Source organism: Procambarus clarkii, chromosome 85 (genome assembly GCF_040958095.1).
Source record: "Procambarus clarkii isolate CNS0578487 chromosome 85, FALCON_Pclarkii_2.0, whole genome shotgun sequence".
In the NCBI taxonomy this organism is placed as follows: Eukaryota; Metazoa; Arthropoda; class Malacostraca; order Decapoda; family Cambaridae; genus Procambarus; species Procambarus clarkii.
In genome coordinates, this window is record NC_091234.1 from 20,341,130 (window position 1) to 20,360,519 (window position 19,390).

General features: G+C 38.0%; 1 protein-coding gene across 1 annotated transcript in view; it reads right to left on the minus strand.

Moving 5' to 3' along the window:
• Positions 1-19,390, minus strand: part of LOC123746715 (dynein heavy chain, cytoplasmic-like) — a 76,237-nt gene that overhangs the window by 25,817 nt on the left and 31,030 nt on the right. The window contains 15 exon segments of the mRNA XM_069316779.1: positions 575-781; positions 1,087-1,264; positions 3,836-4,071; positions 5,895-5,927; positions 12,090-12,155; positions 12,412-12,558; positions 12,724-12,910; positions 13,430-13,664; positions 13,816-13,945; positions 14,061-14,194; positions 14,806-15,088; positions 15,820-15,966; positions 16,710-16,940; positions 17,078-17,243; positions 18,972-19,139. Of these exon segments, the coding sequence (XP_069172880.1) occupies positions 575-781; positions 1,087-1,264; positions 3,836-4,071; positions 5,895-5,927; positions 12,090-12,155; positions 12,412-12,558; positions 12,724-12,910; positions 13,430-13,664; positions 13,816-13,945; positions 14,061-14,194; positions 14,806-15,088; positions 15,820-15,966; positions 16,710-16,940; positions 17,078-17,243; positions 18,972-19,139 (2,548 nt within the window).

Here is a 19,390-nt window from a genome sequence, read left to right on the forward strand (position 1 = left end):
CAGACACTAATGTTTAATAGTTCCTACTGTGTTATTGTACATTCTTTTGTGATGGATGGTCATATGAACTACATAGCCTCTGCCTTCACTGTAAAAGTCTGCTCTACCCCTCAGTCACAACCACTTCTTGTTTACATTGAATGCCATTTAGTGTGTTCCTATGTTGATAAATTAATGTGTGTGCCCTCTTCTTAATGCTGAATTATACCCATTTCCAGTATTCTATGTTATCATCCCCCCCTTACAGTGAAGATGCCACCTTAACTTGCCCTGATCTAGTCGCTTGCTATGATTTTCTCCTGTGCACAAATTGCCTTTTGCCATTTTCTCCCCATTAGATTTCTTAATTATTTTTTTCCATCATGCACACCTCAATGTGGTACTTTCAAAAAGCCAAGTAGTCCATGGGTTAAATACAGTAATTTAAAATTGAAATGATTTCCCGTGTATAAATTGTGTTACAGGTAGAATGTCCCACTGCCAAAGAAGCATAATTAACATTTATCCAAAGCTATTCCGAGTGCACAGACCATACAAGTTAGATGCCCAATTTACTGCATCGTAGCTACATTACCTGCAATGTAGGCGTGATGTCGTCATCTTTCTTCTTCTCGGTTTTCTTCATGAACGCAGCATCCTCTTCTGTCTCCTCGATGGGAATGTTGGAAAGCCGAGCAAGGAAGTTTTCGAATATCATTTCAACTGACAGCACATCCTCCGAGAACCACACCATGCCACATCGTGAGACTGTTGCTAATGTTGCATATTTTAGATCTTGAACCTGTTTCACGAGAAAATTAGTATTTTCAGTACATGCATCCAAGTATCACTTCCAATCGGCAGGCCGCCAGCATGTGCCTACAACTATCTACTATTTACAATCTTTTTGCCCATTACTTGCCCTAAGCTCCATTATGTCCACATGACCCCAATTGACATATCTCTTTCATTCAACTATAAATTAATGCTTTAAAACATGTTCCTGAATAGTAAATGATCACACAATGTCCCTACCTCTTCTGATAAGGTAAATTTACAGTATTAAAGTCAAACAGAATATTTCCTATTCAACTATAAAATCCTCACCTCAAACATGATGCGGACATTTGGTGGAATAGACAATCGCTCTCCGTTTGGAAGAGTGAGTAGTTTGTTATCATCCAGTACAGAGTTCAAGTTCTCGACCCACTCTGGATCAACGTCTCCATCGAAGATAATCCACTGTCGCTTGTTGATCTCTCCACGCACATTGTCAATGATTTTCCTGTGTGCATACGGTAACAATTATATCTCCACATTGCAGAGTATAAGAACATAAGGCATTATATTTTATATATACAGTATACATGTACATGGATTGTATAGTATATGAGTACCTATGTATTTACATGTATGTGTTGTACCTAATAGCTGGCTTTGCGCCCTGGTGAGGTCACTCCAGACCGACAACCAGAGCACAACTCCATAGTCTCCTGAGACTGATGGATGCCTACTACTACTACTACTACAACCATAGTACTGTAATAGGTCTTGTAAGCAAGACTAATTTGAAATTAAAAAAATCAGTCACAACATTTGTTGGGTTTTAATAAAAAATTACATATGACTACATTAATTAAATTTGGCCTAGCTGTAGCTAGGTTAGGAAGATTATAGAATAATAAGCATATTTAGGTTAGGTCTGATTGCCAAGCTAAATATGGTATAGAATGTTAAAATGTATATTAAATAGAACATTATTTTACAACTTAAAATAGTCTAAAAATTAAAGAAATTCTGTCTGTTACGAAACTCTAGGTAAAAGGTATGAGAAGTATGGCATGTGTTTTGCACTTCTATTCTCACCTCTCCTGCCCAACCACTTGGGCTGGACGGTAGAGCGACGGTTTCGCTTCATGCAGGTCGGCATTCAATCCCCGACCGTCCAAGTGGTTCGGCACGATTGCTTCCCTCTGTCCCATCCCAAATCCTTATCTTGACCCCTTCCCAGTGCTATGTAGTCATGATGGCTTGTGCTTTCCCCTGATAATTAATTCCTCATTGCCTCCACAACCACACAATTTGTATGAACACACACTACTGTAAGGTTAGGGGCAAGAGAGCCGGAGAATCCTTAGAGTGGGTTCTGGCAGTTGTTATACTCTAAGCCCAGCCAGGGCCAAACTTGACCTTTAATAACTTAGTCCAAGAGGCTGTTGCTTGGAGCAGCCCATGGCCCCAAATATCCACTACAACCTAGTTGATCCAGCACGTCTTGCAGGAACATGTCTAATTTCTTATGACTGCTGAAAGGATGCTGAATAGTCGTGGGCCTCTGATGTACATACTGTTCCTATGGCACCTCTACTCTTCACTACGTCTATTATACATTTCCTACTATATTGTTCACCCAGTATGCTGTTATTCTACTGTGCAAATCCATGAGCAAACAATCCAAGAGCAAGTAGCTAAATGCCTCCCGGAACTGAAGAACAAGAGCTACGAGGTAAGGTTAGAGGCATTAAATATTCCTAAACTAGAAGATACTGTAATAGAGAGAGGGGTAATATGATCACTATGTACAAAATAGTAATGGAATTATAAAATTGACAGGAAAGAGTTCCTGAAACCTGGAACTTTTAAGAACAAGAGGTTATGAATTTAAACTAAACAAGGCTGCAAAAGAAATAAGAAAATTCACTTTCGCAAACAGCGAGGTAGACGGTTGGAACACGTAAGGTGGCGGTGGTGGAGGCCAAAACCGTCAGTAATTTCAAACCATTATAAGAGTCCTGGGAAGACAGGACACCACAAACATAGCTCTCATCCTGTAACCCCACTTAGTGTAATTACACTTAGCCCTGTAACTTAAGTGTAATTACACTTAGATAATTGCTCAAGGCAGGAAAGCAGTGATTTGAAGGAAATAACTATCTACGGGCTCACCATAGCCCGTGCTGCTTGGAACTGTTTGTTCCAAGCAGTGAATCTTTAACAACAAACAAAAGTGATTTGAATAGTAGGACCATCATGGAGGAATCCCTGGGTTTTAAGGTTCTCATAATTCATCATATTACTTTCTTAATGTGATGAATGATGATGATATAATGATGCTATGTTCATTTTGTTATGCTCACTATATGTTAGTTTGTCATGTATCCTTATTTCAAGATCCTCTACAATTTCTTTTCCTTCTGAGATCCAATCATCTTGTATCTAAACTAAATCCAATCATTTTGTATCTAAACCTAAGTATCTGGAACTTGTCAGTGTTAAATAATTATCCATTACCCAATCAAAAACTAATACCAGCTTGTAATTTTCTCAAATGTCTTCTACAGAAGTCATTTTCATGCTGATTTTTGCAGTCTGCAAAAGATGACATGAAACTGATTTTTATTTTGGTCCATATGACATGAAAATGAAAAAAAAGCAAAAGTTCAAGGACTGTGCCATGAGGAACAAAGCAGTTCACTTTGCTCAGGATATATTTGGTTTTACTCGCCATTACTTTTTGCATTCCGTTTGACAAGAAATTGAATATCCACTGCCTTACTTTACCTGTTATTATTTCTTCTCATTTTATGGGGCCATCACTCCATGTCACATTTATCAAATGCCTTCGTAAACTCTGTGTATACAACACCTCCATTTTGTTTTTCTTCCAATGCTTCCATGATATCAGGAGGCCTGGTTGACGACCGGGCCGCGGGGACGCTAAGCCCCGGAAGCACCTCAAGGTAACCTCAAGGTATGATTTTTGGATCTCACTCCCTGTACACAACATGGAGTGGGATCAACAGGGGTTTGTGTATACTGGGAATATGTGTGTACACAACAAAATTTCGCAACTTGCCTTAGAATGTGTGTAAAGAGGCCATCGGTCCATTCCCGCGTATTTGGATCAAGAACACCATACAATGTTTCTTTGCTCATGGCTTTGGGGTCGATGACATGAGCAACACCTTCTATCCCTTCAAAGCGTTCAAGAGCTCTGAGCAGGACCCGCCAAGCAGTCGACTTTCCTGAGCCGCTAGGACCCACCATCATTAAGCCATGGTTCAAGTTGCTAATCTGGTACAATTGCAGTACCTGAAAAAACATAACATCACATTACAGTAAATATATAAATTTGACCTTGTAAAGAAAAACAGAAGCCAATTTTCATTACCCTTTAATTGTGCATGACTGAAATGAACTTGTTTCTATTGTTGATTGTGAAACATGAAACTTAACATACTGCAGTAAGTAGCTACAGAATAGATAATGTACTTATATTTAACTCTAAAATCTCTATAAATACTAAATGCACTTGGGTGAACAGCACTGAACAATGTGTACAAATCTTTTAAGGCTTTATCACATGAGAGAATGACCATACAAAGTGTAGATAGTATCGACGAGAAAGAAAAGCATTCTTAAAAATAGGACAGACTGTACAGCCAGGTGGTGAATGCTTAAATGATTCAGGAAAGTTGAAGTTCTCCAACAATTATCTATCACCTTTCCACTAGTCGGAAAACAAAACTAAAAACCAGGAACAAATATTTTCCCCATTTGCTCTTCACATACTTTTTTTTTTTTTTTTTTACCGTGAACAATTATATTTTTAGATTAAAGACCAAAAATAATACATGTTAGCGAACGAGATATTTTCATTCAACTTTCCTTCAAAATAAGCAATTCACTTCCAGAAAAATACGTAGAATACTAAGAAAGATTAAGTTCTAACAGAATACCTGATACCAATTTACACAATCATCAAAATGGATTAAAATCAAATACTGAACTACAAAAGTATGTTGACCAGACCTAACACTAGAAGGTTATCTTGATATGATTTCGGGGCTTTAGTGTCCCCGCGGCCCGGTCCTCGACCAGGCCTCCACCCTCAGGAAGCAGCCCGTGACAGCTGACTAACACCCAGGTACCTATTTTACTGCTAGGTAACAGGGGCATTCAGGGTGAAAGAAACTTTGCCCATTTGTTTCTGCCTCGTGAGGGGAATCGAACCCGCGCCACAGAATTACGAGCCCTGTGCGCTATCCACCAGGCTACGAGGCCCCTGCAAACGTTTCGATCCGTCCTGGACGACGTTTCGGTCCGTCCTGGACCATTCTCAAGTCGATTCTCAAGTCAATCGACTTGAGAATGGTCCAGGACGGACCGAAACGTCGTCGTCCCTTCACCTTCTAGTGTGAGGTCTGGTCAACATACTTTAGCCACATTATTGTGACTCATTGCCCGCACTGAACTACAAATGTTGCTTATTGGCTAAGCACATGGTAAACATACTTCATATCCTTATACTTGGGGGGATTGATGACAATAGACAAATACAAAAATGTTCTTGCTACTAAGAATCTAAGAGTCTAAGTCCAAATTTGATGATTGATACCCAGTTCCTTCAGCAAATTGGTTCCCGTAACATTCCAAGTTGTGCAGATTTAACAAGTTATTTTTACTGATCATTTACCGTGCAAGTTACACTTCACATTAAAATTACTGTGAAATTACAAAATATGATACTGGCTCTGTTTTTCATTTATAAAATTCTTGCAAATGAAGAGTACAGTACAATGGTTTTGTATAAACAATGCAGCAGCAGTGATTGTGGAGCTAATGCTTGGCAGCTATTTTCAGCAACTGTGCTTATCTTAAAGAGCAAAACAAGAAGTTTCAAAGCCAAGAGGTAACTTTATAAAAACGCGTAGGAACTAAATTTACTCCTACCAGTTGAATATTTTACAGTTTCTCTATTAAATGAGTGGCTGCAAGGACAAGCCAGACCTCCACCAAGCTAAGAAAGTGCATCAAGCTGGGAACTTTGAGTCAGGATGGGCAAAGGTGAGAGCAGGCACTGTAGGGCCAGACCACCCTCCCTAGGAACACACCTAGGCCAGCATTGCCCTTACCTTCTCACACCAGCCCTCCCCAGGGTAACTCCCCTTTGGCAGACATGGGGGTAAAGTCATATGTAAATCAACACGTATGCACCAAAAAAAATCATCAAATGCTATATAATCATGAAAAAGTTTCCAGTGGTTAACAACAAGATGACAACCTGTCATATCACAGTCAAATCAAAAACATACTTATTCATGATTCAAGCAGTAATTTATAATGATTTTCATAGGGTGCCTTTAAAAAGTTGGCACACCCATAAAAAGACAATATTGGGAGCCAAATATTTCAATGACACATACATACATCAAGGCACTGATTAGGTCATTGTGATATGCTAACTACAAAAACATTAATCAGAGTGCTACAGTTTAAAGAAAGTGACTACAATGGATACATTTTTTATTTTTGGGGGGGAGGCATGGGGGGGGGGAAGTTAAATTTGAAAAATATGCGGTGTTGTAACGAATTATCGACACAAAGACAAAACAGACACTGGGGGGGGGGGAGTTTGATTTGTAAATATGCCAATATGTCAAGCGATAATGGTGTTAATGCAAAAAGAGCACAAGTTATAAACTTCTAATCTCTACACTATTTCCCTCAAAATTTAATCACAGAACAGCATCCCTCTTACCCTTGAAATTATTGACTTGCATAGAGAAAACTGAACTGTACAGTTCCCCCCAATTTGCACAAGCATATTATCTTATCACTCTTTTAATATTTGATTGCCTAAGTGTATACCTTTATTTGACATCATTCCTGTCCAATTAAATAATTAATTTGTTGAATAAACACGATGGCATGGAGCAAATGGATGCGGGGGCACCACCCACATCTCAATAGTGCCCAATACAGACATATGCATCCAGCACCAACATTAGAGAAGCTCAGTCTTGTCTACTTATTATTTAAGAATACAGTGTTCAGTGGGTCTGCAAAATTTGTACTTTGTTGCACCCTATCTATGATTTAAAGTTAAAATGAGTGCTTCTAAGATGAAAGCCGAAACACTGTGGGAGTCTAAACTAGAAATAAACGTCTAAATATTACATTTTAATAATGTGGATGGAAAGCCGTGTGTTTAATTTCCAAAACTGTTGCAGTGCTACAGAAATACAACTTAAAATTGCCACCGAGATCAAGCACATTAGTTAATATAAATATTATGACTTTGCATCTATATGAAGTGTAAGGCCCATGAACTGAACCACCATTCATAAAGTTGCCCATTGGCTAAGAATAATTGCCCATCCCTGGCCTTGAGCAAAATATATTATGTGGGAGAATCATAACATCTCTACCTCTCTCTTCACTCTAAAGTATTGTACATTTCAAGTTTAAAATCAATGCGACGAGGCATTCGACACATATAACCTAGAGGAAAATTTGGCAGGGAGAGGTGGGGAGGCCACCATAAGATATCCCTACCACAATACCTAATTACTACCAACAGAATGCTCCAGGATGTACTGTAGATATCTAATTTCTAACCGTTTATAAGAGGGGAGCAAAACTAAAGAACAGGGATGAAAGTAACATGCAGATTAGCCCGAGGGATGTCATCGGAACATTTCTATTTGAGAGACGTGAGAAAAACATTTATTTGAAAGAAAAGCGAGACGACCAATAAGCAAGAAATGGACTGATTCCTTACACGTCTCAGGAACAGGAATGATAAGACACTAACCACGAACAAACCCCCCTTGATAAGACACTAACCACGAACAAACCCCCCCTTGATAAGACACTAACCACGAACAAACCCCCCTTGATAAGACACTAACCACGAACAAACCCCCCTTGATAAGACACTAACCACGAACAAACCCCCCTTCAATCCCACACGAAAGTCAGAGCTCAACCCCCCCACAAGCACAACTAGGTGAGTACACCTGGTCAACAAAGAAAATGGGAATAACCAAAGCTTTACCACTACTTTAGACTTTGGTAGGAATGTACCGAGAAAACATAGAAGTTGTCCACTGCTATGTGGACAATCAAAAAATATTGGTGTAATGATAATACATGCATAAGTGGCAATATGATCACAACAAACGGGATGCCGTTCTTGGAAACTCGTGTAAGGAGTCATTCAGGACTTTGTATACCACATGTCAGACCAATCCTGGAGTATGCAGCTCCAGCATGGTGTGTCCATATCTAATCAAACATAAAACAAAGTTAAGAGAATGTTCAGAGGTACACCACGAGACTACTACCCTAGCTGAGGGGTATGAGCTACAAGGAAACGCTACTGGAATTGAACCTAACGTCACTAAGAGACACGCGAGTTAGGGGAGACGTGATTACCATTTACAAGATTATCCCGGAATTGACAAGGTAGACAAATTATTTAGCATGGGTGGTACACGAATGAGGCGACACAGGTAGAAACTTAGTACTCATATGAGCCAAAAAAAAAAAAAAAAAACAAGTTTCCATTGCCAGTAGTTAACAAATGGAATGTATTAGGCAGTCTATAGAGGCAGACTCCATACACAATTTCAAATGTAGATATAAGAGCCCAATAGGCTCAGGACACCAGTTGATTGATGGTCAAATGGCAGGACCCAAGAGCAGAAGCTCAACTCCCCAGCACAACCAGGCAAGTAATGAATAGAACAGACAAGTTGAAGAAATACTTGCATGCAGTGAGTTGTAATTAAGTGTAATTAACTTTGGAAAGGTGGTGAAAGCAACCATAATTAACAGTTTCAAAAGCAAACAGAGAAGGGAACTGGAACATCAAGAGAGAGAGAGAGCACATCTCCATAAAACTAGTCTTCCATAGCTGCTTTATACTTCACCTTTCCATCAACTTGTGTTCCCTAGTCCATAAAGACATTAAATATCCAATCTTCTAAAAACTTATAGTACCTACGGCAACTGTGACCAAATAAACACCATGTAGAAGGGGGTAATAAATCCCGAACGACACCATAAATATGACTCTCGACTCTTCAAACCCTCGACCGACCTCGCCCTTCTTCTACACATGCTAAAATGCATTTGTATTTTCATCCCTTGAGTAGCCTAGAAATCCACACCAATATCTATATTTAACCCAAATACCTAGTCAACCGATCAGCATTTAAATAAAGCCTACTCTCAGGCAAGCTTTAAGAAATTTGATTTCCATGGTACTGACTTTGCACGATGTTTTTGTACCAAACAATGAAATAACTTTCCTTGCAAAAACAAATACACCGTGAGCATGAACAAGCGTGACATATGGCAAATACAATTCATTTAGCACAATTGAATGCATTATTTTTTGTTATCACTTCCTTATATATTTTACTACTTGATAGTTTTAGTTTTAATGATAAAATGTTATCTCCAAGATATTAATATTTATGTATACATGTACAGCATATGTAAGCATGTACATACATGCTTACATACACGGTATACATACAGTAAATGTAAAATATAAAATTTTATATATTAATTAGAAAGCTAAATTCTACGCAAACATTCCATGTAAAAGAGTATTACTAATGCTTCAATATCGATTTTAAAACCAATTAAATCACTAGAAAAACACACTACATCACAATGCATTACCAGTAAGTAGACTAGTTATTATTGAAGTTATAACTCATTTTAGAAATCTGTCTTGCTAAATAAATCCTAAGCAACTATTTTTGTTGAATTATAGATATACTTGTAGGTCATTCATCATAATTATAAAATACAGTATTTTGAATTTCATTGCCAAATTGGCAAGAATTAATCATTAAAATCACAGCTCAATGAAGTACTGCACTTCCTTAGACTGTAATAAATTTATCAAAGCAACAACTTATTTCCATTAATACCAATTCTAAACAAAATTCATAATCTATTGACAAGCAATAGGTGATCTGGTATGATTAAATCACGGAGGTAATATTTTTCCCAATACAGTAAACAACAGCTGTATTGCTACTGTTGGAATACATCTACATTTTATAAATGTTAAAAAAGACCTAGACAACATTCCAATAAAATATTTTCCATAGAAATTTGTCAAAGTGTTAATTTGCTTCTCTTTCTCAATTGGCATTATCCTGAAGCTTTTCCTAATCCATGTTTAACTTATTTTCATTAGTGGCAAGCAAGTGCAATAGTCATTATCCCATTTCTTTATCTGCTTTCCTGACGAAGAATCTTGAGTTAATCATTAAGTAAATGAGAAGTTATCGCCTCGATGAAAACCCCGAAACACATGCCTCCCATCCCCACTAAAGTGAAGGACAACGAAATAATAGAATTTTCTTACAGATGTTGGGTGAAAATAATACAAGGTAGGGATTTTTAAGAGATAATTTAAGGCAAGATGAAAATGCTGCCATGAAAGAAGACAGTATAGAGGTAAATAGAACAATATTGGAAGGCAACCAATATCATAGTGAAAACAAGACAACACTGTAACAAAAAAAAAAAGCAACTGCCACGAATACATCAACATTTGTAGCCAAGCCAGTTTGGAAAAGTTAGGGAATAAAGTTTTAGTCAACACCTGTCACCCAGTATACAAATGCTCCCTCACAAAAGCATTTAATTTCGGCATCAAAATATAACAAGATGGGCGCATCTGATCTCTCGATCATCGCCGCCCCTCAACCGTAAGGTTATGTTAAATTTGCCTATGAAATATTATGCAGCATCTGCCATGTTAGTGGTTACAGAGAACCCAGGATAAAGTATACTGCACAAGTCTAATGCCTACACGATATGGTTTAACCATACGAGAAGCATCGACATAATGAGTGAAAACAGCAAAACATTCAAGTAAAAATAAAAAGGAAAAATCTAATTCATTGTTAAAAAAAAATTGTAATCAAACAATATGAACATTACCATTATGCAGTTTGAATTTTGTTCATGAAAAGTAGTATTACCAAAATACTATGCCAATGATAGTCAGAAACTAACCATATAATGTTAATGCCCCTACACATCACGGTGAAATACTAAAATGAGAAGCCTTATGCTATAATTAGGTGGTGGGTCATAAAAGCAATTATACAGTATAGGGAATTAGAATAGGTGATGGAATGTACGGGAAGAAATATTACTACCGTTGTCCGAGAAAGGTAAAGGGACAATGACTTATTCAATTCCAAATCTTTGGCTGCTTATTACTTATATAATTTACTAAACCTAAAATATAAATTTTGAAAAATTTTAACCACTCATTCTTTTGAATTTATGGACAAAGCTTACAGGATACTGACAAGAGATACATGGATGTGAATACCCAATCCACTGTTTAGATAATCATGTAGGTCGTACACGGGTAGTTTCTGTATATATGTTAAAAAGATACACATTATGAAAATTATGCCATTTTCTATATTTGATCTGAAACCAAGTTGTTTTGAGATGAATCTCGGCTCCCAAACCGGAATCTCGGCATCTCGGCTCCCAAACCGAGATGCTACGTATGTCAAAATAGTATATATATATCTTGTATATAAAAAAAATGCTACTACCATATAATCTTAAAACTGTAAATTACAACAAAAATTATAAAGCTAATATTTTAATCAAATTATAAGAATAGTATATGTATTAAAACCATCTCTAATGATGTACAATAATTTCATGTGTTATAAAATTTTACCAGACAGTTAATTTCAATGCTTTTTCTGTTCTATGATGTTCTTCATCTTTAAGAGCATGAACACGTTTCACAAACTGTTACTGGTGTTGCACGCTCGAGCTCTTACAAACTGAACTTATCAATCCATAACTAACCAACCAATTTTGTTAATAGTTTCCATGTTGGTACATTATTAAAATCTGGTTGTAAAGATAAAATAATTGCTTTAAGAGCTTTATGAGTACATATCAGTTCATTAGTAATGCATAAACACACTTTATTTAAAATGCAAAAAATAAAGTAGATGAAATTTATGTTTTCATTAAAAACTTGCATTTTATTGCCAAAAAAGTTACTAGAACAAAATACTAATTATAACTATTGTTAATTGTATTAATCCACTTAACTATTTTCACAATTGAACAATTAATGAGAAAAATCAGTAGGAGTTGTGAGGAGGATTTGAACTTATGCTCTGGGTACTCCCGACTGATACATTACGTTAATGTGACTTCTCTGTGCATTGAACAATTCATTTTACGACACCTTGGTCAAAACATTTTTAATTTAGGCTACTAAGACATTAACTGAGGAGTGTGAGAAGACATACCTTCTCCATCCAGTGAGCTCCTTGTTCCTCTCCTTCACCGCAAACCAGGAACTGCTCAGCGCACACCTACACACAAATAAATGTTAAAGTCTATACAGAAATATCTAGTAATTTTACTGTACTTTAACAGTCGAACATTCAGATACTGAAGAAAAACATCACAGTTGCCTTCATTGAAGATCAGTAGTTGCTCTCAACTTTGATTCACTGCATTTTACTGTTTGATACAAAAACTTTGAACCTGACTTCATTTAATATACAATAAAACTTCATCAGCATTAAAACTTACCGTGCATAATTAAATACTATATACTGTACTTGCCTTTCTTATCTCGTCTTTCAATCCAGTCATCTGGGCACGAGTGTACTCGATGCCTGGGAATACATCAGACAACAGGGAGAAGAGCAATGGAATGTCCTCTGCTACAAGCTTGGGTACCATTGTTTCACACACACTCTGGATCAAAATCTGTTGGCAGAGGATTAGCTTCAGAATATGCTTTCAGAATATGCTTCATGTTCTAAGTTGATTCTAGTTACTCGTGCAAGTAGAATGCTCGATGAGGCAACGAAGCAAAGATATTAAATAGATTCCACAAATGGCACCAGTAAGATTACGCGATTAAAAACCAACCTCTTGTTCGGGAAGGTTCTCGGCAATAGTTCCTTCGTCAATTATCGCGTCTTCACGACTTCTGAGATCCTCCTTAATTCGCTGAATGCGGTCACGCTTCACATTACCAGCAGACACCAGCACCGACTTCAAGGCACGTAAACCGAAATCATAATGCGACTGATTGGACAGCTGTTCATCACACAGCCTGTGCAATAAATAATGATCAGCTGTCAGAGAAAGATAGGCGAAGGAAGGGTATGGGTGAGGGGTAAAAAAAAAATAGGGAAGAGGGGTAGAAAGGGCTTCACATGAGAGACAAATTTGCTCACATAGAAGGGAGGTGGAGATAGGTGACAACAGAGGGGCAGAGAGCAAGAGAATGAGCCGTGTGTAAACAAAGATCACAAATAAAGGTATATGAACATTTTTTTCAAGTAAACAACAAAATTAGGTCTTTAATGTAATTAAACACTGCTTTCAGGGTAGATTCTTGTCTTCCTGATCTTCAGCACTAGAACCATTAGGCCCTCATCATTCCAGACTTCCACAGGTCTATCAGAATGAGGTCCTGGTAGGCCTGCAATTCTCTAAGGAGCCTGGTACAATTTGAAGGCTTAGAGGTAGGTACCAGTACCGAAGTTCAGGGAAATGACTGAGGGAACAAGCCAAGAAAATATTTATAAGGAATTAGTCATGTAGAGTGACTACCAAAATCATTACTTACTTAAAGAATGGAACAATTTTGCTGGCAAGCTTTTCAGCCGACCTGAAGCCTTGACTGAAGAGCATCACTTCGGCAATAAGTTGTCTGTCGGGTTTAGTCATGGCAAGGGAACGGAAGAGCTTCTTCAGGTTATCAGGAAGGTTTGAGCGGCCGGCATAGCCAGGGTTCATGGTGATGAAGATGGCCATATCGGTTGAAACCTTGACTTGCTTGCCCACCAGCTCAACAGTCAACACTATTGGTAAAGCAAACCATTAATTAAAAGAAAGTCCATCACTTTTCAAATGGACACCGATATAAAAAAAATTGACATCAAAATGCTTGCTTTAAACATCAGATACCTTGCTAATTAAAATTATTTACAAATTAAATTCATTGCAACGAACCCTGAGATCCAGTCTTCTCTCCAGCTTTTTCCTTTAGTGCCTCCTGTATGGTCTGCACTTGCTGGGACACAGCCGACAACATTCTCTCCTCCAAACGGTTGAACTCATCAAAGCACCCCCATGCCCCAACCTGCCACATGAAACATACAATATGCATCAATTATTCAAAACCAAATGTATTCTAATATTACAAACACAATACACGAGCAAATACTTTAAAGTATCCTAATATCACGGATCTTTACCTGGCAGAGTCCAACAAAGATACGACCCATTGCTTGGAAGTCAAATGTCTCATCACAGTTGAAGACTAGCACGAAGCGACCTAACTGGTTACCAAGTGCCTTAACTGATTCCGTTTTACCCGTGCCAGCAGGTCCTGTAGATAAATGAAAATCATGTTAAAAGCTTCCAAAGATATCATTAAAAACCACTATTTCACCTAGGTAAATGGGGGGTTGAGGGGGCCTGGTGGATAGCGCGCAGGACTCGTAATTCTGTGGCGCGGGTTCGATTCCCGCACGAGGCAGAAACAAATGGGCAAAGTTTTTTTCACCCTGAATGCCCCTGTTACTTAGCAGTAAATAGGTACCTGGGAGTTAGTCAGCTGTCACGGGCTGCTTCCTGGGGGTGGAGGCCAGGTCGAGGACCGGGCCGCGGGGACACTAAAAAAAGCCCCAAAATCATCTCAAGATAACCTCAAGATAAGAGGTACCAAAACTATATAAAAATTATTTTCAGGTGTTTCAATATAGCCCTCTAAGTTCAAATGTCTAACAGTATAACAAAAAGTTGTATAAATATGTACAGTGTAACAAAATCTGTACAAGGCTAAGAAAACAACCCTTTTCCACCGACTCCTCCACCGACACCACCGGTTTGTTCCACTGACTCTAGAAATGTATATACTGTAGTTTCAAAGCACCACATCAAAAATTATGACTAGATTAAGTACAACTGGGTAAGAAAATTACAACATGGAAAACTTACCAAAGGGTGAGCCTCCCAAGCGTGCTTCAAGAGCTTGTGTCATTGTGAGATAGCAACGGTCTGTTAAGGGTGTCTGAACAAGCTTGTCCTGTACTCCCAAGTATTCAAATCCATAGTTGAACTTGGCATTGGCCATATGGATGCTCAACTGCTTCAGGGGATCGCCTTGCTTGGGGTCAAAGTAGAATCGCATCTGGCACAGCCAATCAAATGACTTTGGATTCACCACTTTATTCTTAATCAGGTTCCTGGTTACCGTCCTCTTATGAACAAATTCACTGATCTGGAAAATAAATAATAAAATTACTAAGGTGCAATACAGTAACACAATTCGGCTATAAACTATGATTCAAGTTGATATCCAATGTGAATTCACAATAATTGCACTAACTAGCACTGAATTTTCAACAGTTTACTCTATTCAACCTGTTAGCACAAACTCAAAGGGCAAAGCAAAGTACTATGCTAGAAGTGATGATTAGAAGAACTTTCAAAAGCAAAATCCTCATCCTTGGGAATGTCTGACGACTTTCTATGACACTGTACGATAAACTTACAGTACATACAGTATAAACAAATTTCATATACCCAAGGTGGTGAAGGGACGACGACATTTCGGTCCGTCCTGGACCATTCTCAAGTCGACTGTGACAATCGACTGGATAATGGTCCAGGACGGACCGAAACGTCGTCGTCCCTTCACCTTCTAGTGTGTGGTCTGGTTAACATAATTTAGCCACGTTATTGTGACTCATTGCCAGCATATACCCAAGTTGCCCTTCATCTCCGAATAAAATATATGGAAGTAACTGTATTTCACTGTACAGTCTGACAAATTGTTATGATATATACTGTACTCTTAAATAATGACACGTACAAAGAAATTAAAGTTACACACAATCGACTCCAGGACGGACCGAAATGTCGTCGTCGCTTCAAACCCCACACACTAGAAATTGGTCAACAAATTAAAGTTACTAAGCACATGAAGAGGTCTTATAACTTGCAACTGACCAGGTGCTCCAACTTCTTACGGCGCAGAAGAGGCTGTTCCTGGAGAACAGAGTCGGCCAATACATTCAGCGTCGCTTCCACCTGTACCAGGGCTTGTTGCATGGGGCCCATGTCGCCATTAGCAGCAGCAGCCAAACCAGCTTCAACCTACAACATTAAAAGTGTACTTTTATTTGGTGTTCATGTAATATTTGACTTTATTAAATAGCAATGCCATACTGAAGATTATACCTACATGTGAGGAATAATAAAACCGTAATAATTCATGGATTAAATCAAAGTATCACACAACGTTTTCTCAAGAAAATCTTTTCAATAAACCAGTCTACCATCCAGCTCATTGTTATGTTTAGAATACATGAAATACAATGATTTAACAAAATTTGTTCCATACTGCTATAATGCCTTATTACTCACTGCACACCCCGATTCAAAATTTATTTTATCATTGACTCCTTTATTTTCCATTGCATTTAATCTCGGCTATGCATTTTGATTAAAACAAATAGAACACTCTTGTGCCAATGATGATACCTAAATAAATTTGCAACATAAAAATATTCTATGCCATTTCATAAATAAACATAGAAATCAAATCTAGTAGGAATTTACTGCTCGTTCTCTAATTTCTTAGCAAATTGGAATCATTGTTACATCTGACTTTCAACTGTGATGAAGGAGACTCATTTGTTGGTATAGTATAGTTTAAGCTCTCTAGCACCAAATTAAACTTAATTAAGTGCCATTTAAAAATCCCCTCAATATTATTTCCCCATTACCTAGAATATTGCTTCTAATCAAGTTTCTAAATGGTAGCTTATAAGTACTTTCACAGCTAAGTAGCTTTCATCATTCCTTCCTACTTAAAAGTATTTTAACAACGAACCCACCTCTTCACTCCAAGAAATCTGTGCAGCCAGTACAACAAGTTGTGCTTGATACTTGTCACACCACTTTAGGTAATTTGGCGTGTCAATAGGACCATGTTTAAACTGCTTGATGTCTGCAACAGCAGATGCTAAATTCTGTGCCAGTGTCATACGCATCTCGTGTTCAACTTGCTTAAGCCACTCGTTGATCTTTGGGTAGTCCACTGTCGAAACCACCTTGTTGAATGGTACCTAAGAGAGAATAAATATTTTAATTATTACATGTTTAGACACTAATCTTGACAAGATTTGTTGAAGTTTCTTCACAAAAATAGCTTCACTCATATCACCAGTGAATATATCCAGTCCCAACACTACGTAATAATTACCATTTCACCTTCCCGGGAAGCAATACCAGTGACGATGGTTTCAGTTTCATCAAGGTTGATTGCAGTGACGCCAGCGAACATCTTCTTGAAGTGCTTCTGCAGACGTGGAATGTTCTTGCTGTTGCCAATGATCTCCAGCAGATCTTCATCTCCCACAAAGTAGAATCTGTATCAAGTTATTTGTATATGTCAACATATTGACTGGTAAGATTACAAATCCCCAAATGTCATCTGCATTATATTTGGAAATGATCCAACCTTTCAACTGCATGAGTGAGACTGAGGTAGGCATACATGGTGTCCTATGCTAGGATATCTCTTGTTGTAAACAAAATGAAATGATACAAACTGAAATGATCTAACCAGTCGAGAAGCGGGACGAAAGAGACAAAGCTCAACCCCTGCAAGCACAACTAGGCGAGTACAGTTAAACATTTAAACAATGACATTACTCACATACCATGGTATCAAAACACTAGTGACATAACATAGTGAGACTCGTGATGGATGACTGATTGCATTATGACAATACTAACAAAGACATGATAACAGAACTAGTAAATTTAAACGCTAATTCTTGAAATTGTGACGTGCAGTCAACCACCTGAGGGAACACAATGACTTTATAAGTACACGAGATTAAATAATCAATTTCCAAATATATTTGAAGTTACTTTGTTTTTGAGTGTGTACTGCTAATTAACCTTAGAGCATATTTTAAAAGTACTGGTAACTTTTCCATCAATATTTTTAAACAAAAATTTATCTTCAAGTCCACAAAAATTACCATCTCATACAAAAATAAAACACACACAATATTTTGTTCTGAGCAGTGCAAGGATTAACAAATACTTTAACACACACCATCATTACCAATTTTCCCCATTAGTGGGAAGTCATAGCATCACATGATGAACTACTGTGTGACAATATACTACGAGGAAATTAGTAAAGCTGTGAAGAGGGTTCGAACCTATACTCAAGAGTACTTACTCCCACATCACATGATGAACAATCAACTTGTGAATGGTCCAGGACAGACCGAAACGTCGTCGTCCCTTCACTTTCTAGTGTGTGGTCTGGTCAATCTACTCCCAAGTAAATGCCTTGAACCACTACAATACAACATGGTCAAAAGCATTGCAACCTGGGATTCAACTGAATCCTCTAAGGTTCCTGAGGCTTCCACTTTAGCCTAATCAGGATTTCATATAATGCTTCCATGCACTCTGGTCTGTAGTCTAAGAATTCTTCCTCCAACCCTCCTCTTCAAATGCACCAAGAAATAAAATTAACGTGATGCACCAACGAAAAAATCAGAGAGAGCCATGAGGAAAATTAGATCCTATGCTCTGCGTAGTCCAAAATGCCTTAGCACGACACTGCCAAAAGCATTGCATCACCACCGCTAGACTAGCTTTGTTACACCATGTGCAACACAGTAGCACATGGTACTGTGCAATCACCTTTTTTAAGATGCTTGGTAATATTGAAGGCTTTTAGAATATCAGTACACACATTTTTCTATAAAAGCTATTATCAATTAATATTTTGTAATTATTCTATTATATTCACCACAGTGCAGTAAATATGATACCTGGTTAATGGGGTTCTGGGAGTTGTTCTACTCCCCAAGCCCTGCCTGAGCCAGGCTTGACTTGTGAGTTTAGTCCACCAAGCTGTTGCTTGGAGCGGCCCGCAGGCCCACCTACCCACCACAGCCCGGAACGTCTTTTAGAAAACAGTCTAGTTTTTCTCTCGAAGATGTTCACGATTGTTCCGGCAATATTTCTGATGACTTGTGAAAGGGAAAGGGAGAAACACACACACAGCATTTCCCTTATGAAAGGGAAATGCCGACAAAATACGTTACCCTTTTGATTTCGAACCTTACCTTGGGAATGAGGATCTCTCCCGCTCCAAGTATTCACCAAGAGCCTTCTGAATCTTGCCCAAAAGATCTGCCAAGCGTTCTAAGGACCGCTGAACACCTTGAATATTCAGCACATCCATCACCATTGGAGATTTGCTGACCTTCTTCATCAAGTTCAGGAATTCTGTGCTATTAGCATAGAAAATATGAAAATTAACATTAAAAGGCCATTTAGTTAGCACAACAGATTAAAGATGGAGAGAAGAAAAACTCACCAACCTGTGAACACATGCATTTGTGTATCATCACGTGGGATTTTAAAAGTGCACACCGAGTATGATTCAGAGTTAGATTTAGCAAATTCATCAATTTACAAAATGTGTAAGATGATAAAACCTAATCTAAAAATAATTTTAAGCCTTTTTTAGTCAGCTTGGATT